At 50.9% G+C, this 20,461-nt stretch overlaps 1 protein-coding gene and 1 pseudogene across 11 annotated transcripts in view; one reads left to right on the top strand and one right to left on the bottom strand.

Annotated features, from left to right (window-relative positions):
* Positions 1-20,461, bottom strand: part of DYSF (dysferlin) — a 1,012,908-nt gene that overhangs the window by 463,517 nt on the left and 528,930 nt on the right. For all 11 annotated transcript variants that reach the window (XM_085642744.1, XM_085642751.1, XM_085642747.1 and 8 more), the window contains 2 exons: positions 7,121-7,276; positions 2,733-2,864 (listed from right to left, as the gene is read on the bottom strand). In XM_085642744.1, the coding sequence (XP_085498870.1) occupies positions 2,733-2,864; positions 7,121-7,276 (288 nt within the window). The remainder of the gene's footprint in view (positions 1-2,732; positions 2,865-7,120; positions 7,277-20,461) is intronic.
* LOC146863317 (uncharacterized) lies at positions 7,832-17,870 on the top strand (annotated as a pseudogene).

The raw sequence follows: 20,461 nt of genomic DNA, 5'->3' as shown, positions 1-20,461 counted from the left end.
AGTGGACCCCCCTGCAGAGTAGAGCGGGGATGGCGGCCCTACTACAGACACGAACGACACAAAACCCGTTGGCGACAGCAGGGTCGGCGACGCCGACTGAGACGACCACTTCCTGAGAAAATCTCACAAGGACAGACAGCAGCCCTTGAGACCTTACCAGCAGAACTAGCAAAGTCGCAGCCTGGCTTATATGCAAGGGACCACCGGCTCTTTTTGATGGGCCCCTCTCTTACTTTTCCTTTTTTGTAGTGGGCTGTTGGCGGGGGGCTTGGGGTTACCCCTGGCTACAACGTTCCCCTATGGTAACTTTTTTCCGATCATCGATAGATGATGGACTGCGATTCGATTCTTTTTGCTTTTCTCTTTTAGTTCTGCACGTTGCAGGAGGACTTCCAAAATACATTGGGTTGGGGTTGTTGTTTTTTGGGGGTTTTGGGGTTCCTAGTCCACCTATTTTAACTGGTAACATGGCTCCATGCAGTCAGTGTGTCTCAGTTCCACATTCGCTCCTTACTCACGGATTACAGAGCTTCGGGCCTGTCCATGGCGGCTCTCTCCCTCCTGACTAGATGATTTCTACCACACTTAGAATCCTCACCCTGAACGTGTGGGAACTTAACAACCCCGTCAAACGTAAAGCGGTCCTGTAACTTGTTGGAAAACACCGAGGCAGACATATACTTACTCCAAGAAATGCATTTATTGTCAAAAGATTGCCACTGTCTCAGAACTCCCAGGTTCCCGACCCAGCTGTTCTCCTCAGGCCCCGCCAAATCAGCTGGGGTGGCCGTTTTGGTAGCCCAGTGGTTTCGCGGGGAAATTCTCCACAAAGAAGCTGAAATTAAGGGGCGGTTCTTACTTATCGTTTTGCTCTAGGGGGCCTCACGTTCACCATTGGCTCAGTCTGTGGTCCCAATGAAGGGCAAGAAAGGTTTTTGCACACTGTGCTCACTGAGGAGACGGCCACAACAGAACGTAGGATTATTCTGGGAGGGGACATAAACATTGTCTTCGATGACATTGCAGACGGATCCTGTCAACGCACTCACCAGACAAGCGCATTATCCGCGGCAGGTTTGACACGCCTACATGAGCTGGACCTACATGACCTGTGGCGCTGCTTTCACCCACGCAGCCGTGAATTCTCCTACTACTCTCATGCACATAAGACATACGCTCAATTGGATTATCTGTTGGCATCCTCTCCTCTGCAAGCGCTAGCCACAAGCATGGAGATGGGTGTGGCTTCCCTATCTGACCATGCTCCGGTCATTGCCACCTTTACTCTCCAGCGTCCTTCACGGGTGTGGCGCCTCCGCGATACCCTTCTGCATCGGACCACGGTGATAGAGTAGGTACAGCGTGTCCTGGGAGATTATCTTTCTCATAATGCGAACACTGACACTTCTCTTTCCACTCAATGGACGGCGCTGAAGGCGGTCATACGTGGGGAGTTAATTGCCATCTCGACTGCGGAGAATATAGAGCGCAGGCGCAAGAGAGATGATCTTTCACAAAAGACGAAAGAGCTAGAACAGATACATCAGCTAACCGGGGCACCTCGAGTCTGGCGTCAACTGAGAATTATGAGGCAACAGCTTGCCGCACTGGATCAGGGCAGAGCGGAGTTCGCAGCCCTCCGGCTGCGGCATGCATACTATATAGGAGGAGATCGGTGTGGTCGTCTTCTGGCCCATAAATTACGAGGGACCCACCAAAAACAGGGAGTCAGGGAGCTTCAACGGGGGGACGGGCGGCGAGTCTCCACCGATTCTGAGATTGCTGAGACGTTTCGAGATTTTTAAGCTAGGCTCTATACTGGCTCCCCCCTATCTCTCACAGACGGTGCCACCTTCCTCGCTCCAGACGGCCTGCCGTTCCTGACAAAAGACCAGGCAGATCACCTGGATCGCGACATTAGGCTAGAGGAGATTATCGCCACCATCTCAAAGCTCAAACCAGCCAAGGCCCCCGACCCAATGGCTTTTCCGCCATTTTCTATCGAACGTTTTGCACCCTACTGGCCCCTGTGCTAACTAAGCTGTTTAACTCATTTGCAGACCAGGGAGTGATCCCAGCACAAATGCTTGAGGCCTCCATAGTGGTCATCCCGAAACCGGGTAAAGGACAAGACCACCTGCGGGGCTTACCGCCTCATTTCCCTTCTCAACGTTGATCTCAGTTATATACTGGGATACTGGCGGCCCGCCTTTCGCCTTACATGCCAGCGCTGATTGACCCAGATCAGACAGGATTTATCCCTCAGCGTCAGACAAGTGATAATACAAAACGGGTCCTTCGTCTTATTGAAAAGGCCTCTCGGACGCAAGGGGAATATATGATGCTTACCATCGACGCCGAGAAGGCTTTTGACCGGGTCCACTGGCCGTATCTTGAACAGGTCCTTTCTTGAGTGGGATTGGGGGAGAAATTTCGGACGTTCGTCCTTAACTGCTATAATAAGTTTCCAACAGCTACGGTCCGGGTCAATAGCCACACTTCATCCCAGTTCTCTATAGAGAGGGGTACGCGACAGGGCAGCCCCCTGTCGCCGCTCCTCTTTGCATTTTATATGGAGCCACAGATATAATGTCTCGACTTGGCCTTTGATTATGAAGTACATTGTCAGGTTGCTCCTCTACCGTTCAAGTACAAGCTTGTTCGAGTCTTCACAGAGCACTTTACAGCATGCAAGGGCTCATCTTTCATAAAAAGAAATAATCTGCACTTACCGTCTCAGCAAAGACCGAGAGTTTGCCTTCCGCATACTGGTTAAACTCCTTCTGGTCCACGGAGAGCCCGAACCAGAGCTGGACACGAACCTGGGCTGGGATCTTAGAGCCCGTGTTCCCTTTCTCCGGATGCTGCAAGAAAGAAGAAAGGAAAAATGGTAAGTATCTCAACTATAACCTTGTACTATCTTTTCGAACATTCATTCAGTACTCTACCAAAAAATATTGGGCGGTATACTGCAAGATATTTAAATAAAAAACTCTCACTTATATTTTCCTTCTGGATCCCTGCACTGTCCAGTTCTGTTTTATCTAAGAACTCCCAAGAAATTAGATCTTTGGTTGACTCCGCCCTGGTAGTATCACCCTACCAGGGTGTGGATAGGCGCCGATGATGAAGCATGTCACGATAAGTGAGTGAGGTATCTACTCCAATATCTGGTGATACTCCGGGTTGATAGTAGAATAGTGGCCTGATTTCAGAATTCTCGCCCCCCTCTCTCCCCCCTCTATCTGTCCAGTTGCCTTTATCTGAATTAGTGTTGATAATTGGAAGAACGCAACTGGACAGCTAATCTCTCACTCTCTGGTAGTGAGACTGGTAAATTATAAACATACCACTTTCTCCAATAGGCGCTGATTTCACCTTTCACTCTGTGACCTTTGTATTGAATTTCTTCTCTCAATCCCCTTTTCAAATTAAATAACTTTAGTGAAGTTTCACTTCCTAACACAATCTGTCACTTGTGCACAGTGACACAATCCTCTTTTGGCTAGGTCTGTTTGAAGCTTTCATAAGGGTCTGGTTTTTAGATCTGTGCAGAGATTAATGCTTTCTGTGGCTCCAGGCAAAAAGAACAATTGATGAACAGAATGCTGAACAAAGTCAAACATTCACCCCTAGTACAGAGATTTGGGCGTACATCCATAGTTTTTTTGCCCACCATGCCATTTTCCCCATGGGAACAACCAAGCCACAACTGCTAGGTCAGGTTCTTACTGGACGGAAACAAACTCACTGTGCCACTGGATTCAAGCTAGCCTGGCTGATGAGGGGTGTTACCCCGAAACCGGTCCCAGGATGCTTGTTTCTGGTCCCGGGAGGACCTGGCTTGGCAGTAGGCCTGGGCATGAAATTCTGCTCCGATCACGGAGTTTGCAAAGCTTTGATCACTCCGTGCAGGGCACAGAGTTCCGATAAACTATGCTCCATGTAGCGGAGCAGAGTTTGTACCTTGCTCGCGCTCACCAATGTTAAGTTGGCAAGCACGAGTGAGGAAAATCTTACTCAAGACCACCTCCTGGCGAGATTTCTCAACGTGTGCAGTCGTGGATGCCCATTACATCCCGCATTGAGAAACCCTCCATTTGCGTGGAGGAAGCTGCCTCCCAAGTAGAGCAGCCACTCGAGCAGCAGAAAGAAGCAGCGCCCCCTTGTGCTGCGGATGGTGCCATTCGTGCCGATTTTCCAGTGCAGGACAAACATCCGGCGCTAAATATCAGCACGAACGGCGCAACCTAACACACTCCGCCGCTTGCAGATCTCTGCGTAGTGCAGTGGAGTTTCTTAATCACTTCGCCCAGGCCTACTTAGCAGTTCGGGCTGGACTGTTCCCATGAGGAGCAGGGTCAAAACTGATTTGCATATTGCTGGGTCTGAACTGGGGCGCCATGGTGAGCAAAGAAACAGAGGCCCTCATTTATGAAAAGTGACACATCGCTGCAAGAAAACAGAGAGGCGTCACTTTTCATTGCGCCCTCCTTGCGACACCAATGATGCGTCATATTTACAGTATGACGCATCATGTCGCAAGGAGTTACAGATATGTCAGTATTTCTGATGTATCTCTAGGCGCAAAAATGACGCAGTGCTGGAGTGTGTTACAAAAGTGACGCAATTCCAGCAATGCCTCATTTCACATGGGCAAGTCCCATTTCAAATGTGCCTGCATCAGTCGTACGCCTGCTGTGAGGCAGGCGGAAGATATTGACGTATTTGCATCCTAGAAGTGGCGCAGTGAAATCTTATAGATTTCACAGCGTCACTTCTACAAGGCTTACTTGCGTCAAACACCCCCCCTGCATACATTATACCTGGCGCAGGTATAATGTGATTCAGGAGTTTACAAAGTGACGCATCTACCTAGATGTGTCACTTTGTAAATATGATGCAACATGGCACATTTTTTACTCCTTTGGTGCATCACAAAAAGTGACGCACCAGCGGCACGAAAGGGACGCAAAGGCTCATAAATAAGCCCCAATGGATTAAACCCAGATCTCTTGACTGGAGGTGAATATTTGATTTGTTTCGTTTTCCGTCCATCATTTGTGTGTCTTTTGCTTCTGTGGCTCTGCTGCAATGTATATCATGTGCTGGCAAAGGTGCCATAGCTGACATGTAAGAGACAGGAGCTAACAGGATTCCATCTCTGTGCTTATCAGGGAGGGACTGGCCAGTTTATAAGAATTAACCCCTTCCACGCGCTGCAAATTCCACCGCGATGTGAGGGGGGCAGGGCTGGGCGTGGCGCTCAGGTACCCAGGACGGCTCCCGGACGTCATAAATCACGGTGGGCGTGTGCTCATGACGGCCGGGACATCCGAACTCCGCCCACCAATTAATTCGCCTGCATAGGCGGGGAATTAGCTGCGCGTGGGCAACGGTCGGACGGCTCCCGGCCGTCATGAGCACACGAGTACCGTGACTCATGAGGGCCAGGAGCCGCCCTGAGCATCAATGTGGTTAAACATTATATGAAGTGCCCGGCCGCTGCTTCTCCCTGGGTGGATGTTCAGGCTCTGCATTTAGGCTAAAACTGAGCTGGAAAGATTAATTTGTACTTAATTTAAAATATTTCAGTGTTCATAACGAAATAGAAACTCGTCTGCAGTAGAAATGAGAGCACACAGGGTTAGTAAGGACATTTCCACAGCCTCTTTAAATTCAAGTGCGGTCATGGGGCCCCACACAGGGCTTTACACCTCTGTGGATGAACCTACAGGATCCCCGCCTGGCTGTGTGTATTCTATGTGAAAGAAACCCGTGAGGGTTTGATGCTGTCTGAACCAGCAGCCGCTTGGTTCCCAGTTACAGATGTTCATACCTGTGTGTGAGCAGAGAGCGAGCAGGCGATTGGGTGAATATTCATACAATGATCCTGAGTTCGACAAAGGCCTGCTTACTATTGGGAGTTTGTTCCATGTATTCACTCAGGCCCTGATATCAAGTGAGCCGGATTGTAATTGTAATTGTATTTGTAATTGCATTTATATAGCCCTTAATACACCTGGAGAGGCACCGAATCGTTTTTGGGCGAGTAGCATGCTACTCCGGGACCCAAAGAGGATTAGAGGTGAATTAGTATAGGGAGATATGAAATTAATTTGAGTGGTGGACATCTGAGTTTGTTATTTGGCTTGAAAAAGGGTAGTGGAGGGATAGGAGAGGGAAGGGTGTGTATTTATATAGCAGTTGCTACCCCTGATGAGGTGTTGAAGTGCTTTTCGGGGGGTAGCACGCTACTCCGGGGACCAAACAGAATTAGTGGGGAACTGCGACCCCTGCACAATAATTGCTATTAGAAGTGGTGCAAAGTTTACCGCACCAAGTAATTACCATTATGATCTGAGGCGGTCTCTGAAGGCAGTCCTGGAGATGGGTTACTTTATGTGCCGTCCATTTTAGGGCTGTCTGGGGCTTTGGAGAAAGGACCACTTGTGTTAGTGGCATGTCCTAGAGTCAAACATTGCCCCTATTAAAAGAAAGGGAGACCCCCTTGGGAAGCCAGGCTGCCTCTTCTGACAATGATGTGGGTTCCAGTAGGGGGCGCTACATAAGAGTGTCAACAAGCGCCTGAAGTAAAAAGCCACGAAGGCATAAATTATTTCTGGGCGCTAGTCCGCGTCTCAGGACCAGTCTTTGTTACTGGCAGATGGGTTTTCGGATGTCCAGCCGGGATCTTGAGTCTTGAAGGAGATGGACAGTGAATAAAGATGTGACCCTGGCCCTCATGCTACCAGAACTGAACAGGACAGACAAGGCAGACGCCAGTGATAAATGCAGAGATCTCCAGACACAAGTTAACAATTTTGAGGCTGAGGCATCAAAGCTATTCTTCCCAGCATGGAACCAGCCCTACAAATATGCACAGAGTGCAGGGAAATCCTTTAAAAAAAAGAAAAGTAATATAGACGTCTTTTAGTGCATAATTCTTTTTTTTTTTTTTTTTTTTTAAACACCGCTGCTTTAAGCACATAAACCGCTCTGTGTACTCAGAGTTTGCGCTCTCCCTTGACTGGATCCTGTTTTGCTTCCAGTATCCCACGTGCCTGGTTTGGTTTGCTCCCCATAAATATGTTTACGTTGAAAAGCCCACATAACCTACTTTGAGGAATATCGTTTGAAGCCTCCCGCAGTCCCGGCCGCAGCTGCTGGCGCCGCTCCGGGAGAACAGGACCTCGCGCGCCGGCAGCCGGTGGTACGCCACACGTTTGTCCCCTTGCAGCATCCATATCACGATGTCTGGCAGGCTGTTCTGCGGCTGCAGAGAGGGGACCAAAGCGTTAGGCCTGGGACTCAGCAGGCAGCTCACAAAACACGCCTCACATGAAAGACATCAACACAAAGAGAACACACAGGAGGGAAAAGACATTTGAAACGATTCCGCGGATTGCGCCAGGGCTGAAACCGCACCGCACTCTTGCTCTGTTGTGGGAGGATGGAAAAGCCATCAAAAGCTGGGGCTCCTGGTCACCCCTTCTCAGAAAGGCAACACCCCCCATGAGCTCTTTTCAGCCTATACTTGAGGTTTGGGGCCTGGACTCAGATTCCTCGTGCATTATGCCAAATATTGATGTGCTCATCGGATACTGAGGGAACCCGCTGCATTCCACTCACGTGTGACCTCATCCAATGACTGTAAAATCCAGCGGGCACAGAGGATGGGCAGGGACAGTGTGAGCTAGAGGCAGGCACAGAGGATGGGCAGTAACAGTGTGAGCTAGAGGCAGGCACAGCGGAAGGGCAGTAACAGTGTGAGCTAGTTGTGGCCACAGAGGACGGGCAGTAACAGTGTGAGCTGGTTGTGGCACAGAGGATGGACAGTAACAGTGTGAGCTAGAGGCAGGCACAGAGGATGGGCAGTAACAGTGTGAGGTAGTTGTGGGTACAGAGGATGGGCAGAAACAGTGTGAGCTAGTTGTGGCCACAGAGGATGGGCAGTAACAGTGTGATCTAGTTGTGGCCACAGAGGATGGGCAGTAACAGTTGTGGTCACAGAGGATGGGCAGTAACAGTGTGAGCTAGTTGTGGGTACAGAGGATGGGCAGAAACAGTGTGAGCTAGTTGTGGCCACAGAGGACGGGCAGTAACAGTGTGAGCTAGTTGAGGCCACAGAGGATGGACAGTAACAGTGTGAGCTAGTTGAGGCCACAGGGGATGGGCAGTAACAGTGTGAGCCAGTGGCAGGCACAGAGGATAGGCAGTAACAGTGTGAGCTACTTGTGGACACAGAGGATGGGCAGGGACAGTGTGCAGCTAGTTGTGGGCACAGAGGATGGGCAGGGACAGTGTGAGCTAGTTGTGGGTACGGAGAAGGGGCAGTACCAGTGTGTGCTCGGTACGGGCACAAAGGATGGGCAGTAACAGTATAAGCTAGTAGTGGGCACAGAGGATGGGAAGGGACAGTGTGAGCTAGTTGTGGGCACAGAGAAGGGGCAGTAACAGTGTAAGCTTGGTGTGGGCAAAATAGATGGCCAGTAACAGTGTGAGCTAATTGTGGGCACAGAGGATGGGCAAGGACAGTGTGAGCTAGTTGTGGGTATAGAGGATGGGCAGGGACAGTGTGAGCTAGTTGTGGCCGCAGAGGAAGGGCAGTAACAGTGTGAGCTAGTGGCAGGCATAGAGGATGGGCAGTAACATTATGAGCTAGTTGTGGCCACAGCGGATGGGCAGTACTAGTATAATCTAGTTGTGGGTACAGAGGATGGGCAGTCCTAGTATAAGCTAGTTGTGGGCACAGAGGATGGGCTAGGACAGTGTGAGCTACTGGTGGGCACAGAGGATGGACAGTAACATTATGAGCTAGTTGTGGACACAGAGGATGGGCAAGATCAGTACAACTTAGTTGTGGCCACAGAGGATGGGCAGTAACAGTGTGAGCTAGTTGTGGCCACAGAGAATAGGTAAGGACGGTGTGAGCTAGTTGTGGCCACAGAGGATGGGCAGGAACAGTGTGAGCTAGTTGTGGCCACAGAGGATGAGCAGTAACAGTGTGAGCTAGTTGTGGCCACAGAGGATGGGCAGTACTAGTATAGGCTAGTTGTGGGCACAGAGGATGGCCAGTACTAGTATAAGCTAGCTGGGCACACAGAGGATGGGCAAGGACAGTGTGAGCTAGTTGTGGCCACAGAGGACGGGCACGGACAGTGTGAGCTAGTTGAGGTCACAAAAGATGGGCAAGGACAGTGTGAGCTGGTGGTGGGCACAGAGGATGGGCAGTAACAGTATGAGCTAGTTGTGGATACAGAGGATGGGCAGTAACAGTGTGAGCTAATTGTGGCCACAGAGGATGGGCAGTAACAGTTGTGGCCACAGAGGATGGGCAGTAACAGTGTGAGCTAGTTGTGGGTACAGAGGATGGGCAGAAACAGTGTGAGCTAGTTTTGGCCACAGAGGACGGGCAGTAACAGTGTGAGCTGGTTGTGGCACAGAGGATGGACAGTAACAGTGTGAGCTAGTTGTGGGCGCAGAGGATGGGCAGATACAATGTGAGCTAGTGGCAGGCACAGAGGATAGGCAGTAACAGTGTGAGATAGTTGTGGGCACAGAGGATGGGCAGTAACAGTGTGAGCTAGTGGCAGGCCCAGAGGATAGGCAGTAACAGTGTGAGCTACTTGAGGACACAGAGGAAGGGCAGTAACAGTGTGAGCTACTTGTGGACACAGAGGATGGGCAGGGACAGTGTGCAGCTAGTTGTGGTCACAGAGCATTGGCAGGTACAGTGTGAGCTAGTTGTGGGTACGGAGAAGGGGCAGTAACAGTGTGAGCTTGGTGTGGGCACAAAGGATGGGCAGTAACAGTATAAGCTAGTAGTGCGCACAGAGGATGGGCAGGGACAGTGTGAGCTACTTGCGGGCACAGAGAAGGGGCAGTAACAGTGTAAGCTTGGTGTGGGAACAACGGATGGCCAGTAACAGTATAAGCTAGTTGTGGGCACAGAGGATGGGCAGCAACAGTGTGAGCTAATTGTGGGCACAGAGGATGGGCAGGGACAGTGTGAGCTAGTTGTGGTTACAGAGGATGGGCAGGGACAGTGTGTGCTAGTTATGGCCGCAGAGGAAGGGCAGTAACATTGTGAGCTAGTTGTGCGCACAGAGGATGGGCATTAACAATGTGAGCTAGTTGTGGCCACAGAGGAAGGGCAGTAACAGTGTGAGCTAGTTGTGGTCACAGAGGATGGGGAGTAACAGTGTGAGTTAGTGGCAGGCATAGAGGATGGGCAGTAACATTGTGAGCTAGTTGTGGCCACAGAGGATGGGCAGTACTAGTATAATCTAGTTGTGGGCACAGAGGATGGGCAGTACTAGTATAAGCTAGTTGTGGGCACAGAGGATGGGCAAGGACAGTGTGATCTACTGGTGGGCACAGGGGATGGACAGTATCATTATGAGCTCGTTGTGGACACAGAGGAAGGGCAAGATCAGTACAACCTAGTTGAGGCCATAGAGGATGGGCAGTAACAGTGTGAGCTAGTTGTGGGCATAGAGAATAGGCAAGGAAAGTGTGAGCTAGTTGTGGCCACAGAGGATGGGCAGGAACAGTGTGAGCTAGTTGTGGCCACAGAGGATGAGCAGTAACAGTATGAGCTAGTTGTGGCCACAGAGGATGGGCAGTAACAGTGTGAGCTAGTTATGGCCACAGAGGATGGGCAGTACTAGTATAAGCTAGCTGGGGGCACAGAGGATGGGCAAGGACAGTGTGAGCTAGTTGTGGCCACAGAGGATGGGCAGTAACAGTATGAGCTAGTTGTGGATAGAGAGGATGGGCAAGAACAGTACAAGCTAGTTGTGGCCACAGAGGATGGGCAGTAACAGTATGAGTTAGTTGTGGACACGGAGAATGGGAAAGAATAGTACAAGCTAGTTGTGGCCACAGAGGATGGGCAGTAACAGTGTGAGCTGGTTGTGGCCACAGAGGATGGGCAAGGACAGTGTTAGCTAGTTGTGGCCACAGAGGATGAATGGTACCAGTATGATCTAGTTGTGGGCATAGAGGATGGGCAGTAACAGTGTGAGCTAGTTGTGGGCACAGAGGATGAGCAATAACAAGATGAGCTAGTTGTGGGCAAAGAGGATGGGCAGTAACAAAGTGAGCTAGTTGTGGCCACAAAGGATGGGCAAGGACAGTGTGAGCTAGCGGCGGGCACTGAGGATGGGCAGTAACAGCGTGAACTAGTTGTGGCCACAGAAAATGGGCAGGGACAGTGTGAGCTAGTTGTGGTCACAGAAGATGGGCAAGGACAGTGTGAGCTAGTGGTGGGCACAGGGGATGAGCAGTAACAGTATCAGCTAGTTGTGGACACAGAGGATGGGCAAGAACAGTACTACCTAGTTGTGGCCACAGAGGATGGGCAATAACAGTATGAGTTAGTTGTGGACACAGAGAATGGGCAAGAATAGTACAAGCTAGTTGTGGCCACAGAGGATGGGCAGTAACAGTGTGAGCTAGTTGTGGTCACAGAGGATGGGCAGGGACAGTGTGAGCTAGTTGTGGCCACAGAGGATGAGCAGGGATACTCTGAGCTAGTTGCGGTCACAGAGGATGAGCAGTAACAGTGTGAGCTAATTGTGGGCACATAGGATGGGCAGTAACAGTGTGAGCTAGTTGTGGCACAGAGGATGAGCAGTAACAGATGAGCTAGTTGTGGGCACAGAGGATGGGCAGTAACAGTGTTCGCTAGTTTTGGCCACAGAGGATGGGCAAGGACAGCGTGAGCTAGTTGTGGCCACAGAGGAAGGGCAGTAACAGTGTGAGCTAGTTGTGGTCACAGAGTATGGGGAGTAACAGTGTGAGCTAGTGGCAGGCATAGAGGATGGGCAGTAACATTGTGAGCTAGTTGTGGACACAGAGGATGGGCAGTACTAGTATAAGCTAGTTGTGGGCACAGAGGATGGGCAAAGACAGTGTGAGCTAGTGGTGGGCACAGAGGATGGACAGTAACATTATGAGCTAGTTGTGGACACAGAGGATGGGCAAGATCAGTACAACCTACTTGTGGCCACAGAGAATAGGCAGTAACAGTATGAGCTAGTTGTGGATACAGAGGATGGGCAAGAACAGTACTACCTAGTTGTGGCCACAGAGGATGGGCAGTAACAGTGTGAGCTAGTTGTGGCCACAGAGAATAGGTAAGGACGGTGTGAGCTAGTTGTGGCCACAGAGGATGGGCAGGAACAGTGTGAGCTAGTTGTGGCCACAGAGGATAAGCAGTAACAGTGTGAGCTAGTTGTGGCCACAGAGGATGGGCAGTACTAGTATAGGCTAGTTGTGGGCACAGAGGATGGCCAGTACTAGTATAAGCTAGCTGGGGACACAGAGGATGGGCAAGGACAGTGTGAGCTAGTTGTGGCCACAGAGGACGGGCACGGACAGTGTGAGCTAGTTGAGGTCACAAAAGATGGGCAAGGACAGTGTGAGCTGGTGGTGGGCACAGAGGATGGGCAGTAACAGTATGAGCTAGTTGTGGATACAGAGGATGGGCAGTAACAGTGTGAGCTAATTGTGGCCACAGAGGATGGGCAGTAACAGTTGTGGCCACAGAGGATGGGTAGTAACAGTGTGAGCTAGTTGTGGGTACAGAGGATGGGCAGAAACAGTGTGAGCTAGTTTTGGCCACAGAGGACGGGCAGTAACAGTGTGAGCTGGTTGTGGCACAGAGGATGGACAGTAACAGTGTGAGCTAGTTGTGGCCAAAGAGGATGGGTAGGGACAGTGTGAGCTAGAGGCAGGCACAGAGGATGGACAGTCACAATGGGAGGTAGTTGTGGGCGCAGAGGATGGGCAGATACAATGTGAGCTAGTGGCAGGCACAGAGGATAGGCAGTAACAGTGTGAGATAGTTGTGGGCACAGAGGATGGGCAGTAACAGTGTGAGCTAGTGGCAGGCCCAGAGGATAGGCAGTAACAGTGTGAGCTACTTGAGGACACAGAGGAAGGGCAGTAACAGTGTGAGCTACTTGTGGACACAGAGGATGGGCAGGGACAGTGTGCAGCTAGTTGTGGTCACAGAGCATTGGCAGGTACAATGTGAGCTAGTTGTGGGTACGGAGAAGGGGCAGTAACAGTGTGAGCTTGGTGTGGGCACAAAGGATGGGCAGTAACAGTATAAGCTAGTAGTGCGCACAGAGGATGGGCAGGGACAGTGTGAGCTACTTGCGGGCACAGAGAAGGGGCAGTAACAGTGTAAGCTTGGTGTGGGAACAACGGATGGCCAGTAACAGTATAAGCTAGTTGTGGGCACAGAGGATGGGCAGCAACAGTGTGAGCTAATTGTGGGCACAGAGGATGGGCAGGGACAGTGTGAGCTAGTTGTGGTTACAGAGGATGGGCAGGGACAGTGTGTGCTAGTTATGGCCGCAGAGGAAGGGCAGTAACATTGTGAGCTAGTTGTGCGCACAGAGGATGGGCATTAACAATGTGAGCTAGTTGTGGCCACAGAGGAAGGGCAGTAACAGTGTGAGCTAGTTGTGGTCACAGAGGATGGGGAGTAACAGTGTGAGTTAGTGGCAGGCATAGAGGATGGGCAGTAACATTGTGAGCTAGTTGTGGCCACAGAGGATGGGCAGTACTAGTATAATCTAGTTGTGGGCACAGAGGATGGGCAGTACTAGTATAAGCTAGTTGTGGGCACAGAGGATGGGCAAGGCCAGTGTGATCTACTGGTGGGCACAGAGGATGGACAGTAGCATTATGAGCTCGTTGTGGACACAGAGGATGGGCAAGATCAGTACAACCTAGTTGAGGCCATAGAGGATGGGCAGTAACAGTGTGAGCTAGTTGTGGGCATAGAGAATAGGCAAGGAAAGTGTGAGCTAGTTGTGGCCACAGAGGATGGGCAGGAACAGTGTGAGCTAGTTGTGGCCACAGAGGATGAGCAGTAACAGTATGAGCTAGTTGTGGCCACAGAGGATGGGCAGTAACAGTGTGAGCTAGTTATGGCCACAGAGGATGGGCAGTACTAGTATAAGCTAGCTGGGGGCAGAGAGGATGGGCAAGGACAGTGTGAGCTAGTTGTGGCCACAGAGGATGGGCAGTAACAGTATGAGCTAGTTGTGGATAGAGAGGATGGGCAAGAACAGTACAAGCTAGTTGTGGCCACAGAGGATGGGCAGTAACAGTATGAGCTAGTTGTGGACACGGAGAATGGGAAAGAATAATACAAGCTAGTTGTGGCCACAGAGGATGGGCAGTAACAGTGTGAGCTAGTTGTGGCCACAGAGGATGGGCAAGGACAGTGTTAGCTAGTTGTGGCCACAGAGGATGAATGGTAGCAGTATGATCTAGTTGTGGGCATAGAGGATGGGCAGTAACAGTGTGAGCTAGTTGTGGGCACAGAGGATGAGCAATAACAAGATGAGCTAGTTGTGGGCACAGAGGATGGGCAGTAACAAAGTGAGCTAGTTGTGGCCACAAAGGATGGGCAAGGACAGTGTGAGCTAGCGGCGGGCACTGAGGATGGGCAGTAACAGCGTGAACTAGTTGTGGCCACAGAAAATGGGCAGGGACAGTGTGAGCTAGTTGTGGTCACAGAAGATGGGCAAGGACAGTGTGAGCTAGTGGTGGGCACAGGGGATGAGCAGTAACAGTATCAGCTAGTTGTGGACACAGAGGATGGGCAAGAACAGTACTACCTAGTTGTGGCCACAGAGGATGGGCAATAACAGTATGAGTTAGTTGTGGACACAGAGAATGGGCAAGAATAGTACAAGCTAGTTGTGGCCACAGAGGATAGGCAGTAACAGTGTGAGCTAGTTGTGGTCACAGAGGATGGGCAGGGACAGTGTGAGCTAGTTGTGGCCACAGAGGATGAGCAGGGATACTCTGAGCTAGTTGCGGTCACAGAGGATGAGCAGTAACAGTGTGAGCTAATTGTGGGCACATAGGATGGGCAGTAACAGTGTGAGCTAGTTGTGGCACAGAGGATGAGCAGTAACAGATGAGCTAGTTGTGGGCACAGAGGATGGGCAGTAACAGTGTTCGCTAGTTTTGGCCACAGAGGATGGGCAAGGACAGCGTGAGCTAGTTGTGGCCACAGAGGAAGGGCAGTAACAGTGTGAGCTAGTTGTGGTCACAGAGTATGGGGAGTAACAGTGTGAGCTAGTGGCAGGCATAGAGGATGGGCAGTAACATTGTGAGCTAGTTGTGGACACAGAGGATGGGCAGTACTAGTATAAGCTAGTTGTGGGCACAGAGGATGGGCAAAGACAGTGTGAGCTAGTGGTGGGCACAGAGGATGGACAGTAACATTATGAGCTAGTTGTGGACACAGAGGATGGGCAAGATCAGTACAACCTACTTGTGGCCACAGATGATGGGCAGTAACAGTGTGAGGTAGTTGTGGCCACAGAGAATAGGCAGTAACAGTATGAGCTAGTTGTGGATACAGAGGATGGGCAAGAACAGTACTACCTAGTTGTGGCCACAGAGGATGGGCAGTAACAGTATGAGCTAGTTGTGGACATAGAGAATCGGCAAGAATAGTACAAGCTCGTTGTGGCCACAGAGGATGGGCAGTAACAGTGTGAGCTAGTTGTGGCCACAGAGGATGGGCAGGGACAGTGTGAGCTAGTTGTGGCCACACAGGATGAGCAGGGACACTCTGAGCTAGTTGTGGCCACAGAGGATGAGCAGTAACAGTGTGAGCTAGTTGTGGGCACAGAGGATGGGCAGTAACAGTGTGAGCTAGTTGTGGGCACAAAGGATGGGTAGTAACAGTGTGAGCTAGTTTTGGGCACAGAGGATGGGCAAGGACAGTGTGAGCTAGTTGTGGCCACAGAGGAAGGGCAGTAACAGTGTGAGCTAGTTGTGGTCACAGAGGATGGGGAGTAACAGTGTGAGCTAGTGGCAGACACAGACGATGGGCAGTAACATTGTGAGCTAGTTGTGGCCACAGAGGATGGGCAGTGCTAATATAATCTAGTTGTGGGCACCGAGGATGGGCAGTACTAGTATAAGCTAGCTGTGGGCACAGAGGATGGGCAAGAACAGTGTGAGCTAGTGGTGGGCACAGAGGATGGACAGTAAAATTATGAGCTAGTTGTGGCCACAGAGGATGGACAATAACAGTGTGAGCTAGTTGTGGCCACAGAGAATAGGCAAGGACAGTGTGAGCTAGTTGTGGCCACAGAGGATGGGCAAGGACAGTGTGAGCTAGTTGTGGCCACAGAGGATGGGCAGTAACAGTGTGAGCTTGTTGTGGCCACAGAGGATGGGCAGTAACAGTGTGAGCTAGTTATGGCCACAGAGGATGAGCAGTACTAGTATAGGCTAGTTGTGGGCACAGAGGATGGCCAGTACTAGTTTAAGTTAGCTGTGGGCACAGAGGATGGGCAAGGACAGTGTGAGCTAGTTGTGGCCACAGAGGACGGGCAGGGACAGTGTGAGCTAGTTGTGGTCACAGAAGATGGGCAGCGACAGTGTGAGCTAGTGGTGGGCACAGAGGATGGGCAGTAACAGTATGGGCTAGTTGTGGATACAGAGGATGGGCAAGAACAGTACAAGCTAGTTGTGGCCACAGAGGATGGGCAGTAACAGTATGAGCTAGTTGTGGACACAGAGAATGGGAAAGAATAGTATAAGCTAGTTGTGGCCAAAGAGGATGGGCAGTAACAATGTGAGCTAGTTGTGGCCACAGAGGATGGGCAAGGACAGTGTGAGCTAGTTGTGGCCACAGAGGATGAGTGGTAGCAGTATGAGCTAGTTGTGGGCACAGAGGATGGGCAGTAACAGTGTGAGCGAGTTGCGGGCACAGGGGATGAGCAATAACAAGATGAGCTAGTTGTGGGCACAGAGGATGGGCAGTAACAGTGTGAGCTAGTTGTGGCCACAAAGGATGGGCAAGGACAGTGTGAGCTAGTTGTGGGCACAGAGGATGGTCAGTAACAGTGTGAGCTAGTTATGGCCACAGAGGATGGGCAGTAAACGTATAAACTAGTTGTGGGCATAGAGGATGGCCAGTACTAGTATAACCTAGTTGTGGGCACAGAGGATGGGCGAGGACAGTGTGAGCTAGTGGCAGGCTCTGAGGATGGGCAGTAACAGCGTTAGCTAGTTGTGGCCACAGAAAATGGGCAGGGACAGCGTGAGCTAGTTGTGGTCACAGAAGATGGGCAAGGACAGTGTGAGCTAGTGGTGGGCACAGGGGATGGGCAGTAACAGAATGAGCTAGTTGTGAACAGAGAGAATGGGCAGGGACAGTGTGAGCAAGTTGTGGCCACAGAGGATGGGCAGGGACAGTGTGAGCTAGTTGTGGCCACAGAGGATGGGCAGGGACAGTGTGAGCTAGTTGAGGCCACAGAGGATGAGCAGTAACAGTGTGAGCTAGTTGTGGGCACAGAGGATGGGCAGTAACAGTGTGAGCTAGTTGTGGGTACAGAGGATGAGCAGTAACAGATGAGCTAGTTGTGGGCACAGAGGATGGGCAGTAACCGTGTGAGCTAGTTTTGGCCACAGAGGATGGGCAAGGACAGTGTGAGCTAGTTGTGGGCACAGAGAATGGACAGTAACAGTGTGAGCCAGTTTTGGCAACAGAGGATGGGCAAGGACAGTGTGAGCTAGTTGTGGGCACAGAGAATGGACAGTAACAGTGTGAGCTAGTTGTGGCCACAGAGGATGGGCAGTACTAGTATAAGCTAGTTGTAGGCACAGAGGATGGGCAAGAACAGCACAAGCTAGTTGTGGCCACAGAGGATGGGCAGTAACAGTGTGAGCTAGCTGTGGCCACAGAGGATGGGCAAGGACAGTGTGAGCTAGTTGTGGCCACAGAGGATGGGCAGGGACAGTGTGAGCTAGTTGTGGCCACAGAGGATGGGCAAGAACAGCACAAGCTAGTTGCGGCCACAGAGGATGGGTTGTAACAGTGTGAGCTAGCTGTGGCCACAGAGGATGGGCAGGGACAGTGTGAGCTCGTTGTGGCCACAGAGGGTGAGCTGTAACAAGATGAGCTAGTTGTGGGCACAGAGGATGGGCAGTAACAGTGTGAGCTAGTTGTGGCCACAGAGGATGGGCAAGGACAGTGTGAGGTAGTTGTGGGCACAGAGAATGGGCAAGGAGAGTGTGAGCTAGTTGTGGGCACAGACGATGGGCAGTAACAGTGTGAGCTAGTTATAGGCACCGAGGATGGACAAGAACAGTAAGAGCTAGTTGTGGGCACAGGGGATGGGCAGTAACAGTGTGAGCTAGTTGTGGCCATAGAGGATGGGCAGTACTAATATAAGCTAGTTGTGGGAACAGAGGAGGGGCAGGGACAGTGTGAGCTAGTTGTGGCCACAGAGGATGAGCAGTAACAGTGTCAGCTAGTGGCACGCACAGAGGATGCGCAAGGACAGTGTAAGTTAGTTGTGGGCACAGAGGATGGGCAGTAACAAAATGAACTAGTTGTGGGCACAGCGTATAGGTAGTAACAGTGTGAGCTAGTTGTGGGCACAGAGGATGAACAGTAACAGTGTGAGCTAGTGGCAGGCACATAGGATGGGCAGTACTAGCATAAGCTAGCTGTGGGCACAGAGGATGGGCAGTACTAATATAAGCTATTTGTGGGAACAGAGGAGGGGCAAGGACAGTGTGAGCTAGTGGTGGGCACAGAGAATGGGCAGTAACAGCATGAGCTAGTTGTGGCCACAGAGGACGGGCAGGGACAGTGTGAGTTGGTTGTGGCCACAGAGGCTGGGCAAGGACAGTGTGAGCTAGTGGCGGGCACAGAGGATGGGCAATAACAGTATGAGCTAGTTGTGGACACAGAGGATGGGCAAGAACAGTACAAGCTAGTTGTGGCCACAGAGAATGGGCAGTAACACTGTGAGTTAGTTGTGGCCACAGAGGATGGGCAAGGACAGCGTGAGCTAGTTGTGGCCACAGAGGATGAGCAGGGACAGTGTGAGCTAGTTGTGGCCACAGAGATTAAGCAGTAACAGTGTGAGCTAGCTGTGGGCACAGAGGATGGGCAGCAACAGTGTGAGCTAAATGTGGGCAAAGAGGATGAGCAGTAACAAGATGAGCTAGTTCTGAGCACAGAGGATGGGCAGAAACAGTGTGAGCTAGTGGCAGGCATAGAGGATGAGCAATGACAGTGTGAGCTAGTTGTGGCCACAGAGGATGAACAATGACAGTATGAGCTAGTTGTGGCTACAGAGGATGGGCAGGGACAGTGTGAGCTAGTTGTGGGCACAGATGATGGGCAGTGACAAGATGAGCTAGTTTTGGGCACAGAGAATGGGCAGTCACAGTATGAACTAGTTATGGGCAAAGAGGATGGGCAGTAACAGTATGAGCTAGTTGTGGCCACAGAGGATGAGCAGTAACAGTGTCAGCTAGTGGCAGGCACAGAGGATGGGCAAGGACAGTGTGAGCTAGTTGTGGGCACACAGGATGGGAAAGGACAGTGTGAGCTAGTTGTGGGCACAGAGGATGGGCAGTAACAAGATGAGCTAGTTGTGGGCACAGACAATAAGCACGAACAGTATGAATGTTTTTTTTTAAATTATGCAGCGGTCCAAGTGGCTGAATACTTTATCAAAACATTGAATGGAAAAAATGGGGCACTAAACTAACTCATGCTCTGATATCCTCTTTCCAGGTCCTTCCAATGAGGACAATCAACAAGGAGCATTATTGTCTGCACTTGCAGGCAAAAATGGTTGTTAATTAGCACCCTTGTGTCCACGACACTTGAAATCATGCACCAAGGCAGTAGAATGTAATTTTGCCCTACAGACGAGGGTTATAAAGCTCGTAGCATATCCACACCACCCCACATTCAAAATAAGGGACGCTGCAGGAGCATGGGCAACCTCTCACCTGAATTTATAGCTGTAAAAAGGCTCCATTCTCAGCGTTTCTCTATCAGCTGCATAGTCCCAGTCGGCTGTGTGGTCCTTGAGTGTGCTGGAGGGTGCTAGCTTATACTCATCTCACTCGATGTCATCTCCTATGGGACACTGCTGAGGAGCGATCACCTTGAGTGTGCTGGATTGTGCTAGCTTTTACTTGTCTCACACAATGTCACATCCTATGGGACACTGCTGAGGAGAGATCTCCTTGTGTCTGCTGGATGGTGCTAGCTTTTACTCGTCTCACTCAATGGCACATCCTATGGGACACTGCTGAGGAGCGATCACCTTGAGTGTGCTGGAGGGTGCTAGCTTATACTCGTCTCACTCGATGTCACATCCTATGGGACACTCCTGAGGAGAGATTACCATGAAGGTGCAGGAGGGTGCTAGCTCATACTCGTCTCACGACTATGTCACATCCTATGGGACACTTCTGAGGAGAGATCACCTTGTGTGCAGGAGGGTGCTAGCTTATACTCGTGTTACTCAATGTCATATCCCATGGGACACTGCTGAGGAGAGATCACCTTGCATGCAAGAGGGTGCTAGCTTATACTCGTCTCACTCGATGTCATCTTCTATGACTCACTGCTGAGGAGAGATCACCTTGCGTGCAG

This window comes from Triturus cristatus, chromosome 2_2, assembly GCF_964204655.1.
Source record: "Triturus cristatus chromosome 2_2, aTriCri1.1, whole genome shotgun sequence".
NCBI classification, from domain to species: domain Eukaryota; kingdom Metazoa; phylum Chordata; class Amphibia; order Caudata; family Salamandridae; genus Triturus; species Triturus cristatus.
This window is presented reverse-complemented; position numbering and strand designations above follow the sequence as displayed.